Source organism: Leuciscus leuciscus (assembly GCF_965113295.1).
Source record: "Leuciscus leuciscus genome assembly, chromosome: 3".
NCBI classification, from domain to species: domain Eukaryota; kingdom Metazoa; phylum Chordata; class Actinopteri; order Cypriniformes; family Leuciscidae; genus Leuciscus; species Leuciscus leuciscus.
This window is the reverse complement of record NC_138727.1, coordinates 20236745-20253841: the sequence shown is the minus strand read 5'-3', so window position 1 is coordinate 20253841 and position 17097 is coordinate 20236745. Positions and strand designations below refer to the sequence as shown.

Here is a 17097-nt window from a genome sequence, read left to right as displayed (position 1 = left end):
AACTGTTCACCGAAAGGTTATTTGGGGAACCCAATGGCACCGCTAAAAAATAAAATAAAAATAAAAAAAACAAAAAAAAAACTTTTGTAACCTTTTTTTAAGTGTTATTTCTTATGAAATAGAAGTAGGCTACAAAAAGATAAATAAGCCACTTGTATAATTTTGTTTTATATATCTGAAAAGTACATAAAAAGTAAAAATCTTAGGCCCTACTTGTTTGTAAGATGAAGAAGAAGAAGAAGAATAGCGCGCTTGAATAATCTTTTTATAAGGTTTGGGTCCGTTTTGAACGTATACAGAGAACAGAAATAGCCTAACGTTTTTATAACACTCGTTAGCAACGTTAGAACTTGCTTTTATTAGTTGGGAAGAAACATTTTTCACAAATTCAAGAATTTATTTCGCCGTTTGAACGTTCGATGACCAAAAGCGATGTCTACAGTAGGTGTGCATCATAACTAACTAGGTTGTGAAATCAAACTTAGGCTATATGCAGGAAACAGCGTAACTGTGGACATCTGAGCGCCTTCTCTCGCTCCGCCCAGACTTTCCTAAGATAACAGGTTGGCACAGAAGAGAATTCAGTTATCCATAACACCTCGTTAGACTTCTGTCTCCGCAAAACCGAAATAAAGATGCGCGCGTATCTGGCACTGCTGGTTACGCTTACCTTACCTGGATATTTGGATGCGCTTCATGGATTATACGCCTTCGATCAGCCAGAGCTCTTTCAGAAAAAGAGCAACTGCAAACCCATTCCTGCAAACCTGCTCCTGTGCCATGACATCGAGTACACGGACATGCGTCTGCCTAACCTCCTCGGACACGAAACCATGAACGAGGTTCTGCAGCAGGCATCTTCCTGGACCCCTCTGGTGCAGAAACAGTGCCATCCGGACACCAAGAAGTTTCTCTGCTCTCTGTTCGCTCCGGTGTGTCTGGATGATCTGGACGAGCCGATTCAGCCGTGCAGGTCACTGTGTGAGAACGTGAAGAGCGGCTGCGCTCCAGTGATGGCCGCTTTTGGGTTTCCTTGGCCGGACATGCTGGACTGCGATCGCTTCCCTCTGGATAATGACCTGTGCATACCACCCGCTGGTGCAGATGCTTCAGTGCCAGATACCAAGGAAGGTATGAAAGTATAAGTCACTTTTTAGATGGATCTTCACCCTTTACCTTCATTGATATGGTGATCTTCTCTCTCTCTCTCTCTCTCTCTCTCTCTCTCTCTCTCTCTCTCTCTCTCTCTCTCTCTCTCTCTCTCTCTCTCTCTCTCTCTCTCTCTCTCTTTTCTTTTTTTTTCCCAGTTCCAAAGGTGTGTGATGCCTGCAAAGAAAAGCCTGAGAATGACAATGAAATTGTGGACAGCCTGTGCAAAAATGACTTCGGTAAGGATACAGTATGTTTTATGTTTGTTTTAAGCATCTGAATTAATGTAGAGTTGTCTCTGTTTTACACTATTAAAAATAAAGGTTCCTTATTACCTAAATGGGTTATGCAGCCTAAAGCTATGAGCCATATTCACCCTAAAATGAAGATCATTTACTCACCCTCGTGTCCAAACATGTATTGCTTTCTTTCTTTTTCTTCTTCTGCAGAACACAAAATAGAATATTTTGTATAATATTTCAACTCTTTTTTTCCCATAAAATGAAACTAACTGGGGTCCAAAACAACACTTGATGTTACTTAATTGTATGGGGAAGAAAAAGAAAAAAACTGGCCATGAGACATTTCTCAGAATTCCTTCTTTTGTGTTCCTCAAAAGATCAAAATGCATACAGGAGTAAATCATAACATAAATTTTCATTTTTGGGAGAACTAACATGAAATATCCCTTTAAATTCCACAAGGGACTTTTTGTTTTCTTGTTCTTTTGAAAACCATCTGGTGCTTTATAGAGCTCAAAAACTTAAAGAACCTTTGATTCATACATCATCTGAAAGCTAAATAAATAAGCTTTCCGTTGATGTATGGTTTGTATATATTTATGGTAGGAAATTTACAAAATATCTTCATGGAACATGATCTTTACTTACTTAATATATAAGTGATTTTTGGCATAAAAGAAAAATCGATAATTTTGACCCATACAATGTATTGTTGGCTATTACCACAAATATACCAGTGCGACTTATGACTGGTTTTGTGGTCCAGGGTCACATATAGTTGCTGAAAAACCTGCTTAAACCAGCAAAGGCTGGTTTACTGTTCTTTGCTGGCTTAAGATGCACTTTTAGCCATCTTAATACTCTTCAGCAGACTATGTGAAAATGAGAAAATGATCTGCAAAGAATTACTGAGGAACGTTTATTTTTAAGTGTTCAGAAAAACCAAAAGGTTATATATAGTATATATATATATATATAGTTGGCAATGAATTTAAGCAGTTGTTTATTTATATCCATTGTCCTCAACCTTCAATCATATTCACTCACTAGCTTTAAAGATCAAAGTCAAGGAGATCTCCTACATGAATGGCGACACAAAGATCATTCCAGAAACCAAGAGCAAGACTATCTACAAGCTAAATGGTGGCGTCACTGAGCGTGACCTCAGGAAGACAGTGCTTTGGCTGAAAGATGGCCTTAAGTGTGCTTGCGATGAAATGAATGACATCAACGCTGCTTATCTGGTGATGGGCCAGAAGATGGACGGTCATTTAGTCATCACATCACTGAAGCGCTGGCAGAAGGGTCAGCGGGAGTTTAAGAGAATTTCCCGCAGTATTCGCAAACTTCAGTGCTAGGATTGTCCACTGATCAGAGCACTCAAAGGATCTTGAAAATGAAGACCTGTTAGAGTCACACCATAGATAGATGCAAAAGTTCATTCAAAACCCTAATGTCTGCTTTCCCAGTGCCATTTTGAGAACTGGCCATTCAGATCTCAGGACTGAGGGTAGTGGAGCTGTCGGATGTAACAGTCAAAAAGTACCTAGCATAGATTCAGCTCAGTTCCAACTTTTCATTTCTACTCATGACTTTTGTTCATTTACTTTACCTGTAATATTTACCATCCACAATACTCATGTGCAGAACAATTTCCAGAGAGATGTTTTATACCTTTAGTCTAAATTTTCAATGTTATTATTTTAAAATTGGCTGAGATTAATGAGATGCTGCATTATATGGGCAAAAGTATGTGGAAACCCCCTTCTAGTTAACAAGTTTGGCTATTCCATTAATTCCAGTGAAAACAAACTTTAAAGGGATAGTTCACCCAAAAACCCTCATGACGTTCCAAATCCATGTTCATCTTTTGTGACTTTTGTTCATCTTCGAACCACAAATGAAGATATTTGTTCATGAAACCTGAGAGATTGCTGTCCTCCATTGAAAGTCTATTCAACCAAAATGTTGATGCTTTAAAAAATTGTAAAAGACAAGTAAGGTGGTCCATATGAATCAAGTGGCATAATCTAAGTCATCTGAAGAGGCATGATCGCTTTAAATGATGAACAGATTTAATTTGGGCTTTTATTCACATATAAAAGTTGATCACCGCACATGCATAGAACTCAACAAATATGCTAAACTTGCTTAACATTACTTGCTTGTCGCGTAAGAACAAACCTCGCTGGTTCTTGCAGGAAGCTTGAACGTGCTTCCGTGATACTTAATTGATTCTCGTTTATCAAGAAAGCATGTTTGAGCTTCCGTTTACTAGATTTGATTTGCTCTATGCATGTTGATCGCTGTTTTTATGTGATTAAAGCCTAAATTAAATCTGTTCATCATATAAAGCCATCATGTCTCCCCTATATGGATGACTTTTTATAATGCCTTTATGAACATTTTGAAGCATCAAAGTTTTGGTTTAATAGACTTGAAATGGAGGGGCAGAAAAGAAGGGAAAGAAAAGTCTTGACAGAACGTTAATTTTTGGTTGAACTATCCCTGTAATGCTTCTCATTATAATGTCATTCCAGACAATTCTGTACTTCCAGCTTTGTTTAAGCAGTTTGGGCAGGGTCTTTTTCTGTTTCTAAATGACAATACCCCTTTGCACAAAGCAATTTCCATATAGCATTGATTTATTGAGTCGGATGTGCAAGAATTTGACCAGTCAGCACAAAGTCTAGACATGAACCCTATTGAAAATCTTTATTATAATCTTTGTTGCAACAAAGTTAAAATCCATAGAATGCCATTTTATGCCATTGCAATAATTGTCCTCACAGAAATTACTGGAATTACCAGACCAATTAATTAGAAAGGGTTTATCATATATTTTGGAAATATGTAGTTTATGTGAGATGTTAAAATGGTAGGAGTGAAAATTTTAAGGCCATAAGATGATAGATGAAAAAAAAAGATGAAGGGTGTTTCCCTCTATCAAACATGGTTAAGACACTTTTTTTTAGCATGGACTACATGGAATATGCCAACAGTTAGTTTTCCTATAAGTACTTTTATGAGCACAATGAGATAGCTGGCTCTATTCTCAATGTTTCAAAATATCCCATGTGACGCTCTCTGAAGCATAATCATGTATGTTAACGTGAATGTTTTCATTTCTCCCCAGACAGTTATGAGAAGGCCACAAATGCATAATTTCTTTAGCCCAGTGTTTTTGTCTCCATACTTGAGCCTAAATACTGCACTGTTTCTATGTTATGCCTTTTGAATTTCAATCAGCAATTTTATATACACAATATTGGTTTATTTCTTTTCTGTGTCAGTTATATCAATAATGTTGTACTGTATGGGTCTGTTTCTTGTTATGCTCACAAAGTTGTTTGCTGTTTTGTTTTGGTTTATGAATACCCAGTATTAGAGTAAAGTCACATGTTGGTAAAACCACAGAGATGTTTTTCTCTCGGTCTCAGTGCTCATTTAGAGCAATGTTGATTCAGTTGTACTTTATGTACAGAAGTTGGCAAGTGAAATCGTCTCATGGTAATGTCCAAACTTTTGTCATACTCTGTAAATATTCAGGTTTTTATGTTTGTACATATTTTCAACACCTGTAGCATTTTAATTGTTTGCCACAGTAGCAATATGTTGTCATTTCATTAGTGTTAAGTGCATTTATTAACACCCACCGTCATGTAATGTAATTTGATCATTGATGATTTGTATCATTTTTTCTTCAGCCATCACTCAATACAAAATAAGAGCAAATAAATGTAAGAAAATAAAATCATACGTGATGTTTATTCTTAAAGTTTTTTTTTACAATATGTATACGATATTGTTTGACTAAAACGTTTCCTGCTAATACACTAACAATTCTATATCCACACCATCCTGATAAACAGACCTCTAACTTTAAAACAGACCTTCAGTTAGTTGCAGGTATTTGTGGTCTTTAGTGGCCCCTAGTGATGGCACTGAATTCAGAAATGCTTTATAAGTACTTTTCTTTTTTCTTACTGTTAAAACTAGAGCTAAAATAATCATGATTAATCTTGTGATTTTTGTCTTTAGAAATGAGAATGAAAGTAATAATGTCAAATATGGTAAGTGTGTTATGTGTGTTAAATGAACATGTTAAACATATTTAATTAATGGTAACTTTATTTTAAACTTAACTTGACAAGTTAACTTTTGACAGCCCTAAACATAACACTTTATTTATTTAGGTTTTTTTTTTTACCCTAATTTGAAAACCACTAGAGGAGAGATGCTCAAACGTTTTTTCAGCCCTGCATGGGCCAAAACTAAATGTTGCATTATATCAAACTGCATATTAAAACTTATTTTAACAATAACTTTATCAATAGAATCACAATAAAATTCACTAATATACACTACATTTGCAAAAATGTAAAATGCTCGCAAAAAAAAAAAAAAAAAAAAAAAAAGGATAAATCAGAAATTGATCTAAATTAGAAATATGCTTAGGTTTTCTTCCTTTCTTTTTTGGGGGGGGGGGTCTGCCCTAGTATGTGGGCTGTTGTACACTACTAATACATACATAGCCTACCATGCCACCTAGTGGCTGACATTTTATGCGTAGCCTACTTGCACTCAACATACTGTGGATATCCCACTCTAAAAATAAATAGGCTAATTTGATAAGAAACTTGCGTCCGTTTACCAAGGTAGAGCAGATTTTACAAGACACCCATTATTGTGATTTCCATGCTACGTTTTGGAATGATCCATCCATGAGGAGACCACACTGCTTATATTAGTTTTATTTTGTATACTAGTCGTTGGTTTAACCACCACACAATTGTTTGGACTTAATGTAAAGTCAGTATATTAAATGCATTTCTGAAGACAGCTGACATAAAATAAAATACAAATATTAGATGAAAATTATCTTAAGATTAAGTACTAAAATTATTCAAATACAAAAATAAATGCAAATTAAAGCTACATATAAATATCAAAAAATAATAATAACAAAATTAAAACATTAATTAAAACATTTAAAAAATATACATTTAAAAATATATAATACACATAAGATCGTTTAAAATACGAATAAACAGTATAATAATAAAATAAATAATAAAATAAAATGATAATAAATCAAATAATAAAATATGGTTCTGATTTATATTTGAGTTGGTTCTGTGGTTACTGTACGATGTTTATTGTTTGGTCGGTGTTGGCATTGTTATTTTGACCGCTAGGAGACAGACATGCTCTGGTTCCAGTATATCTACTGACACACACGTCCTCTTCCGGGTGTGTTTGAAAAGACTTTCACTGAGCTGTGGAGGGACTCGCTGTGTATCGAATGATACACCTAGCATCTCAAAGTCAAGCCAAGATTATTTTTATGAACCGAGCTGTGCAACAGGAAAGAGAACAGTTGTAATCCGTGTGCAGGTGAGTGCTATTGAACAGAGTCAACTGTTGCATCGGTGCTCATGAATGTATGATGGCTGGCATGATGGCTTCAGTGTGCAGGGTTGATCCTCTGCCTCCTCTTCCTTGGGGAAAAGTAACTTAAGGAAATTCAGCACACCAAACTGTCGACTTGTTTTATATTCGGTTCTAATCATTTCACGCCTTATATGAGGAAGCGAAAAAACTGAATGTCAACTCTTCATATTCCTTTATCATTCATATGTTCATGATTAATGAAGGACGCATCGTTGATTTAAAAGCGGTATAGAGAGAGTAAAAGGGCATGTTTATTGCGTTTTGTAACACGTAACTCGACTGAAGTGCTCCAGGCAAAGGAAGTAACTCAATAGCAACTTTGTGACGTGCGGGTGCAACAGTGAGAGATTGAATTCCAGGAAGGAATAAGACAATGCCATCAATTAAACAACAAAACTTGTGTTCATAAAGAGGATGCTTTTAAATATACACCTTGTTTTGTTTTTGATTGTAAGTGTTGTGCGTGTTGTTGCTTAACATTGGAAAGTAGAAAATCGTTTACGTGTCCACGACGCGAAATAACGAATCCTACTATGGCAAAGGAATTGTTCATGAATATTAATAACGTCATGTGACTTGACGGTCCAATGAAGAGTTCAACCTAGCGTGACCTAAGTGAGATATTCCAGTGTGTGGCCTTCGCCGTAATAGGTTTCTTAATTTCTTGTCCAGCTTATTTATTTTTTATTTTTGAAGGAACAGTGGGCTTCTTCCTACAATTGTCTGTGGCCTACTTTTACCCTCCTTCTATTAAAACTAAATAGATGTTTAAAAATTCGAAATATTTTATTTCAAACTCGGAATGAGTAAATTACACTTGTACAATTTTCTTGTACAAGGTATGAAAATTAACCATGGTTTTATTATAGTAAAAGTGTAGTAACCATGTGTTTGGGCAAATTGATTACCATTTGTATAACCAGTTTTACCACAAAAACCATGGTTAAACTTGGTTAGTGTAGCAAAACCATGATTACCATGGTTTAACTATAGTAAGTATTGTTTTATTTGGTTTTATTTGTAGTAAAATCATGGTTAATATATGTATGAATGGTTAACCAATCTTCAAAAGTAGGACACATTTGCATGGCAAGCAATACACATAAAATTGGACTTACTGTAAATGACACTGGTGAGGCAGCATGATCATAGTATGAGGTTGCTTTTGGTATTGAATATAATTTTTATATTGTTTGCTGGATATGAAAATATGTAGACAAGACATTAATAATTAAAGAACATTTGAGCCTTCCTTTGTAGAAAACATCACCATGTGTAACTGGAGCTTCATTATACAAACCTTTTACCCTATTTTCTAGGTTAACTCAACTCTTACTGATACATGTGCATCATGGGAGAGTCTCTGTGTGCACAGACATGGATACATAAATGTCAATATTCATTCAGATGCATAGCTTATCATAAAAGAGTTTGGCTAATTCTTCAGCCATCTATTGTGAGTTTAGTCTAATTTATCATTTAACTCTTCCCTTATTAAACTTAATATTTTGGATGTGAGTAGTGTAGATGGTGTATCCTGCTGTACAAAGTGCTGCAAATGTATAAAATGTCTTTTTAGGCCTGAATTTGCATTTCTTTGTGTAGTTTATAAGATGGAGTCTATTTGGCTTTCTGTCAAAAAACATTATCTAAAAGCCAATTGAAACGAACATATTTCGATTTACTAACCCATCTTTTGCCAGGTCTGAATTTCGGCCTTCAACATTGGTTCTTGGTTATTGACCTGTAATAATTACAGGAGGTTTGTACTTAAAGTGGATGTTTGTTCCGTGATGTATAATGGCAGATCACCTTCCTGAAACATCAGCCTCTGTGGAATTCTAACATTTTCTTGAATTCAGCACAAGAAGGGGAAAAAAACTTGGTCAGTTGCTCATATGTATGTTTACTTTCAGGAATGTCAGAAGCTAGTTTTGACTCGGAGAAGAATGCTTCACAGGATAATCAATTGGACCCTAAAGAACAGGGCCTCCAAAATACTGCTGAATCTCTGAGCCAATCAGAGGACAGAAAAAACAGCCTGGATGAAACACACATGACTGAAATTGACATCAGTGAGAACAAAGAAGTTGGAAACCACAATAATACTCTTAGTAAGGATGGTGATGAAGATGAGGATTCTCAGGCCCACAGTAAAACTAGTGGAATCATTGAGGATAATCGTGATTCTGAAATGAGCAGTGTGGCGACAGAAGCTGAAGTGAAGGTGACTAATGATATTGTGAGACCTGTAGCTTGGCTTATGCTTAATTTCGCTCATACATGTTGCTGTGATTTCAGGCATGAATGATTTTTCATAAGTGGGAAATATAAATATTATTTGAATCAGCCAAATTGTCTGTGATTTTAAAATAACTGGACCTTTGCCTGAATGTTACAGCATTATGAAGCATCTTTCTCTTGTTCTATTTCTTTGCGAGGTGTCCTTTATTTCTTTATATGGGTGATGGTGCTTTTTTTAATATATTTTTTTTATATTCCTATTGCCTATTCTGGTCAATTTTGTTTGGTCGTTGCTGTTATTATTGCATTTATGTAATGTACTATTTCATGCTCTTTAGTTTAAAGACTTTGCCATGAATTATGGTGATGTGACGCACTTTACACACTTTTTGAAAAATTTAATTCACCTGTGCATAAAATCATGCACTTTATTTCAACCAAAGTTTAGTACTGCTAGTACATTCCTCTAAATGTAACCATAATAAATTTACAGTGGAAACCAATAGAGGTGGCAGTGGCACCAATACGGATCTTCTGAAATAGTACAGCATCTCCGGTTCCAAAAAGAAGCAAATAAAAATACGTTTGAACCAGTAAGTTGCTTATGCAAATTGCAAAGTGATCATTAATCATTCAACTGCATATCAATCAAAACTGTCTAACGTTAAAGTGTAAATTTGCCTATTTACAATCTTCTTTGTATTGTTTCAATGTCGGTAGTTGTATATGTAAATGAAGAATGTTTTCCGTGTTACCTGGACCGAGAAATTCATGTTTATTTGTCAGTAAAAGTCCACCGGATGATGCAAAACGCTCCCAGGCTTTTGTGAAAAATACAGATTATACTTCCGCATATTTGTATCCCCGCCCATGGACAGTCGGATTGACAGAGGGTTATTAACAGAACAGTTATTATCGTACTTGGTCTACTCTTTAGGCGGCATTATGGTAAAAATGAAATCTTATGGAAACAGCTTTCTTATTTGTATGTGACTTTGCTATGGAGGTTTGGCGGATCTGACGGAACAGCAGTTTCTTTCATTTTTGTGTCCTCTGTTTGGCCTAAAACAACTGTGTTCATGGTCATCCAGTTTGAAATGTTGACTACAAACACTGAGGTTTTTCAGATTTTCCGTTGCATTGTTCTCTCCGTATTTACGATTTTTTTTCAGCCTTTAGCCACAGCCTACAACATGCTGGATTCTTCATTGGAAACCAAAATTTAAAATAAAAAAATTGCATTTTTGCTCCCGGGAACAATACAAGTCAACACCATTGTGACTAAAAGTTTGCTAAGAAGTATTTCCTATTAAAGCTAGGCGGTATTTGACTCTGGTAGGTGTATCCATAGCAGACTGGTGCAGGTTACTGTATGATGATTGAAATCATGAAATGGCCTTAAACAATTACAAAATAATCTGCAAAATGTAATTTTTTTCTAATACATTTATTTCATGCAAGGATTGCTTCTGACAGCACTGCAGTTGAAACTGTGCTACTCCCCAGTTGCCCTGTAACTTTATTATGAACTTTGACAGTGCATGGTTGTGAGAATGATATGGTTTAGTGCGATCATCATATCATAACGGTTTGATGTAATTATATAAATAAATAGTCTTACTCATTGCACTGCTCATTTTTTTCGTTTCTGAAAAAGCTACTCTGCAAGTGTTGTTGCTTATAAAATGCCTAGTCGTGGCCTAATGGTTATAGAGTCAGACTGGTAACCTGAAGGTTGTAAGTTCTATTTTCAATACTTGCAGGAAATGACTGAGGTGCCCTTGAGCAAGGCACATAATCCCCAATCGCTCCCTGGGCGCCACAGCAAAAAGGGCTGGCCACTGCTCTGGGTTTGTGTGTCCCCAGTTTACTGTGTGTGTGTGTGTGTGTGTGTGTTCACTGCTCCTAATGTACTAACTTAACTTGGATTGGTTAAACGCAGAGGACAAATTCCGAGGATGGGTTACTCGGCCTCCATGTCATGTCAGTTTTTTGTCTTTTGTCAGCTAGTCACATGCCTGATTACTGCACTTTATCTGTCAGCATGATTGAAATAGTTATTCAGCCTTTCCTGATAAGGAAATGTTAACTGACTCATTCTGATAACTGAAACCTATCTTTCGTTTTCTTCAAGCATTTATTAGACCTATGTCACTTTCATGAAGAGATCATGATAACAGCTCTGTCTTTAGAATGTCTGATCAGATTGCTGTTGTTTCTGTAGTTCTCTTTGTTAATGTCTCCAAGCAACTGAACTCTAGGGGACTCTTCTGCTGGGCTTGACCGAGGGACTGTTAGTCAGTGCTGCTTTAATCATCAAATCTGGTGACAAACTGTGCAGTGTTTGGAAATAAGGGCTTTTAAAATTGACTGCAAAAGACAATCCAGATTTGAATCGCTTGTAGAGTTGTTTAAAGAAACCAGTGAGAACCACAGTTGTCATTTGATTCATCTGAGAGAGTTTAGAGTCACTGTCCTCCTGGCATGATGGCATCAGGTGGCTTTGAAAGATTCATGCGCTGTCATTGGACACTGTGTGCTGTTTTCACTGGCCAGACAAACAAGCGATCGTTCTTTAAGATTCAAATCACTGAGCCTTTCCGCCTAACACAAACCGTAATAGCCTTTTTTGTAGTTACACATTAAACCACATGCAAGGACACTTTAACAATAATGGCATATTTAATTGCTTTAAGCCATAACTTGCAAAACCAAATAGTGACAGCAAGCTGTATTTTGCATTCGTAATTTGCTTTCATTTGCACTAGGGGTGTAACAATATATCGTGTCACAATATATCGCAATACAAAAACGCAACAATATGTATCGTGGATAGTGACAATCTGTATTGTGTATAATTCACCCAAAATAAAAATTAAATTGAAAAAAGTTTTTAGAGTTTTAGTGTCAGTACTACATTAAACTACTAAATATGATGTATAATAATGCAATGGGGGAATATTTGTGGGTCCTGATAATGCTAAATGTCTGATGTTACCAGTAAAAGTGGTAACCTACATTATTGTAAATATATCTAGTCAGTGACAGAGATCAAGCATATTCAACTAAAATAATTCTGTATTTTCATGAATATTTTTTTATTGGTGTCTCTAACTGGTGTCTCTATTGTCCTGTGCTTTGGGTTTCAGCACCAAGTCCATCCTATTAATTTACACACACAATGTAATATCAAATTTAGCATTGTAATCAACAGTACATTTTTTGTTAACCTTTTATCATATGTCTTGGAGTATCGCATTAATATCGTATCGTGAGTTCAGTATCATGATATGTATCGAATCGTGACATGAGGGTATCGTTACACCCCTAATTTGCACAACTGCAGTTTAGCAGTTGACTGTATTGTATGACAATCAATGATCTAGCTGATGTGGGCTTTTAGGGAGGAAAGAAAGTGCACTGATCAATCGGAGCACCCTTAGGCCTAGTTTACACCTTAAGATGTGTTTTGCTCGATCGGCTCACACGTGTATTAGTTATTTTTATTTAGAGTTTGACAAGGCAGAATAAATACTGTAGAACAAAACCCTGCAATTTATCAAACATAACACATACTAAAGACAACCTTAAGCACCTAGTTTAAAAGAAATTTAAAACAACAAAAAAATAACAGGTGGGGTCAAACAGATACACAGAAAACCTGAAATACACCAGGCGTCATACAATCAAACCTGTAAGTCATTTATAAAACCATTTAAGAGCACATGGAATAAAAGAAAGTTCATGTCTTTTTGTTTTACTCCTGGGCACAACAAATTCCCTGTGCTGCCGTAGTAGATAAGTAGGTGATGATGCTAAATATAGGTGTAAACAGGGTTTAAACTGTTGTGAGCTTGTCTACTTTCGACCACTTCCAGAGGTAGTCGAAAATGCGTTAGACTGGATTGCTTTCGTATTGTAAATGCTCATGTGGTCGGTGTTTGAACAGACACAAAATACCGCCTACTCTCCCCTTACTGACCTAATGCATTAACGTTATACTAGCCAGAATGGATTTAAACTTTGTCGGCTGGAGACCAAAGTTTGGTTTGAAGATGAAAAACGTACAAAGCATAATGTTCTCTCACCATTCTGGATTTCTAACATGCACCCACCGCGTTCAGCGTGGGCTATCAGAGCAGAAATGAAAGCTGCTGCTCTGTGTTTTTCCGTCATCTCCGGGCATGTTCATATGTAAAATGCACAAGCTTATTTTGTCCATTAGATAGAAAGATCTAAAAAAACACATTCATTTACCCGCCCATAGACCCTCTCCTTGAATAAATCAGGACAGAAGTGGTTGAAAGTGGCCAAAAGAGACGTATTAAAACACCAGGTGTAAACGGGTTTGTGTCTCCCTCATCTACTTGTGATTTCAATCGACCAAAACTCCTCTTAATAGCAGGTGTAAACAGGGCCTTAGTCTCCACTCTCACTCCTGCATCATGTCCAGGGTCATTTGTCGGATCGGGTATGGTCGCTATAGCTCATGTGTACCTGGATTGAGTGATCAGATTTTTGTGCGTTTCAAATGTGTCTTCTCAATGTCTTTTTCAGTAAAAGTGCATGAAGTGACCAAGTGTCCTTAGAAGCTCTTCTGTCTATCGTGTGTCATGTAAAAACAGCCTGTGGACTTACTGTAATGCAGTGAACTTCAGCTTTTATCAGAGCGTTTAAAGACTGTCCACAAAGCTCATCAGCAATCTTCTTAGCCACTTGGCACAACTTTCTAATGCAATGTCATGTAGGCTTTATCTTGTTAGTGAGTTTTCACCTGCTATCTCTCTCACTTTCTCTCATCATTGTACAGAGTTCAGTCAGGTTAGATTTTATTTAGGCTATTTATTTATTTATTTGGTAAAACTTTACAATAAGGTTCCATTTGTTAACATTAGTTAACTACATTAGTAGTTGATGTTCATTTCAACATTTACTAATACATTACTAAACAAAAGTTTTGTCAGTTAATATTATTTAATGGACCTGAGGCAATATGAACTAACAATGAACAGTTGTATTTTTATTAAATAACATTAACAAAGATTAATACTGTAACATGTATTGCCCATTGTTACTTAATGTTAGTTGATGCATTAACCAATGTTAACTAATGTAACCTTATTAGTGTTACCATTTATATGTCGATTTTTATGTATTTTCTTCCCTTACAATGAGTCCAAAGTTGTTGTTTTTCCCCTAAAGAAGTAAAGAAAATAAATTGTCCCTCACTTGCAGTCCCTCAAACTGAAAACAATGATCACCAGATGGCAGTGTAGTTAGACTTAGCTATTCTGCCTGTACCTGATGAATAATGAATGAAGGAAGGAAGCAAGCATTTATATAGTGCTATACTGTGTACTACTGTACACCCAGAAGCGCTTTACAATCAATGTCGGGGTTCTCTTCTCAACCACCACCAGTGTGTAGCATCCACTTGGATGACGTGACGACGGCAGCCACAGAACAGCGGCGCCAGTGCGCTCACCGCAAACCAGCTATAGGTGGAGAGGAGATAAAGTGATCAAGCCAATTCAAAGGATGGGGATTATTAGGAGCTCATGATTGATCAGGGCCAATGGAGGGAATTTGGCCTGGACACCGGCGTTACACCCCTACTCTTTACGAGAAGTGCCATGGGATTTTTAATAACCACAGACAGAGAGTCAAGAGTTTTAACATCTCATCCGAAGAACAGTGCTTGTTACAGTATAGTTTCCCCGTCACTATAGTGGAGCATTAGGACCCATACAGACCACTGGGTGAGCACCCTCTGCTGGCCTCACTAACACCTCTTCCAACAGCAACCTGGTTTTCCCAGGAGGTCTCCCATCCAGGTACTGACCAGACTCAAACCTGCTTGGCTTCAGTGGGCAACCAGTCTTGGGCTACAGGGTGATATGTCTGTGATTAGTTTCTTATTCACTAATAGTTATATTTCCCTGTTGCTGTTAAATAGTTATTCCAAAGCAGCAGTTGACCTGACCCATTTTGTTATTTATAGCTGTATTTTCTTTGCTTATGGTGGTGCGGTTATAACTTCTCAAGCTCCGACAAGCCCCTGTGCAAAGCTTTTCTGGTGGTGGAAGCGCTCTGCATCTGAACTCTCAGCTTAACCGCTTCAATGTTGTTTTTTATGACCTAGTAATTGTGTGTCTGTGTAATGTGTATTGAAGGTGGCTATGGCAGAGGAGGCCCACAGAAGCCCAGCTGCGCAAATCTCAGTCACCAGAAACGGAGAAGCAGACAAAAGTCACGAGGAAGTGTTTCAGAGGGTAAGACATGCTGCATAGAGCAAGACCTTTTTTTTTTACTAACAATGGTGCCATTTGAACAGAATGTTTCCAAGGTACTATGTAATGATGACACATAATGAAAATTACTTAAGTTGTCTCATGACTGTACTTATGTTCCTAATTATTGGAAAGGATGAACAGACTATCATATTGTCACATATAGATCAGCAGTAATAATACATTATATATAGTTGTAAAAAAAACTATTAAACCCCCATTGCAAATCAGGTTTATTGGCAAAATGCACAGACTTTGAGCTGTTTGCAATGAACAAATCAAAAAAGTAATTGAAATAGCTCAGCACAACAAATGTTTCAAGTGGTTTCCCCAAATTTAACTGAAAATACAACTTTTAATGATTCTGCAGTCTCAAAATTATTCAACCCCCTGAATAGAATCCCTCAAATCAGCACAAATCTGCAAAACAGGTCTTGTCTAAAGCACACCTGATGCAACTAATCAAGGGATTCATTAGTTGCACCAGGTTTGCTTGAGCTAGAACACATGAAATATAAGGAACAAGATACTAAAAGATAACTGTCCCAGGTGGTTGCTGGCAGACAGATGAGGAAGATGTGATATCCAGTTCAAAGGTTTATTTAACTAGTGAACAACAGACAGGCGAACAGAGAGCAACACACACTTAACATTGACGACACCGGACACTGAACTCAAACAGAACTGAACATATATACAGGATGAGTGACTGATGAGTTCACAGTTGAACGTAATTAGTGTCCGTGACAACAAATGAGTGACAAAGGCAGGTGATGACAAAACATAACGAGTCCATGTTGTGTGAGAGTGTGACAGAACCGTGGTGACGAGGCAAAGAGGATGAGGCGATGGCAAAGGCTTGGCAAAATAGACAGCAGGCACAGTAGTAGGGGCTGATGGATTTCCATCCAGGCCACAGCCAGCGGAGTGCCCCATGGTGACGTTGACTGGAGGCGGAATGTTGGTGAGGGCCACCATGGAGATGACCGGAGAGGATGGAGCCCACCGCGTAGCTGATGAGCCGAGGTGGTGGAGAGATGGTGAAGATCTTGGCGGCCGCGACAGAAGGGGTGGAGGACCAGAGAGCAGCGGACGGTCCACAAGTCCGCAGCGGAGGTGAAGCGATGTCTGACCTCGGTGGAGCCGACGTGCCGAGGGAGTCCGGCGAGACCGAATGGCTGATGGCCGGCTCACACACCTGGTCAGGCGCATACTACTCGGGCTCCGTGGTGACATGGTCCTCGGTCACTCTTGTGGGCGCAGGCTCATTCATCGCAGCGGTCTCCGTCGCGCTACCTGCGGTGGGCTCAGGTCGACGATCCTCGCCGTCTGGGTGGTCCTGGATGGGGAGTGAGGCTGGCAGTATCCTCGACGGTGAACGCGGATCCGCAGGATGCCAGCACCCACTCCACATTTGACGCAAAGCTCCCTCTAGGAACCTCCCCGGACAACTGTGCACCTGTGGTGGCGTTGTGTCCGACATCCAGGAACGTGCACAAGCAGTTGTCCGGGAAGGTGGTCTGATGGGCGAGACTCAAAAACTCTTCTAAGTGTTTCTCGAGGGAGCGTTCTCCCTGCTCAAGGCACATGAGACATACTGCTGGAAAGTCCATGGTGCAAGCAGGGGTGAAAACGGAACAAAAACACTGAACACGAAAACTGAAAAAGAAAAGTTTTACATATGCGTTCACTTGTTTGGTCCGGTGTTCTGTCTCGGG

The 17097-nt window shown here is 37.8% G+C and overlaps 2 protein-coding genes across 4 annotated transcripts in view; both read left to right on the top strand.

Moving 5' to 3' along the window:
* Positions 1-284: 284 nt before the first annotated feature.
* Positions 285-5148, top strand: sfrp2 (secreted frizzled-related protein 2). Its single transcript, XM_082165691.1, has 3 exons — positions 285-1131; positions 1308-1388; positions 2442-5148. The coding sequence occupies exons 1-3, from the start codon at positions 636-638 to the stop codon at positions 2747-2749; spliced, it is 885 nt and encodes a 294-aa protein (XP_082021817.1). The 5' UTR covers positions 285-635; the 3' UTR covers positions 2750-5148.
* A 1501-nt stretch (positions 5149-6649) lies between these two features.
* The window catches only part of arfip1 (ADP-ribosylation factor interacting protein 1 (arfaptin 1)), a 28240-nt gene continuing 17792 nt past the window's right edge, over positions 6650-17097 (top strand). For 2 of the 3 annotated variants that reach the window (XM_082165668.1, XM_082165667.1), the window contains exons 1-3: positions 6650-6788; positions 8762-9072; positions 15263-15361. In XM_082165668.1, coding sequence (XP_082021794.1) covers positions 8764-9072; positions 15263-15361 — 408 coding nt within the window. In that variant the 5' untranslated portion in view covers positions 6650-6788; positions 8762-8763. The remainder of the gene's footprint in view (positions 6789-8761; positions 9073-15262; positions 15362-17097) is intronic. The other variant, XM_082165669.1, reaches the window with a different exon arrangement.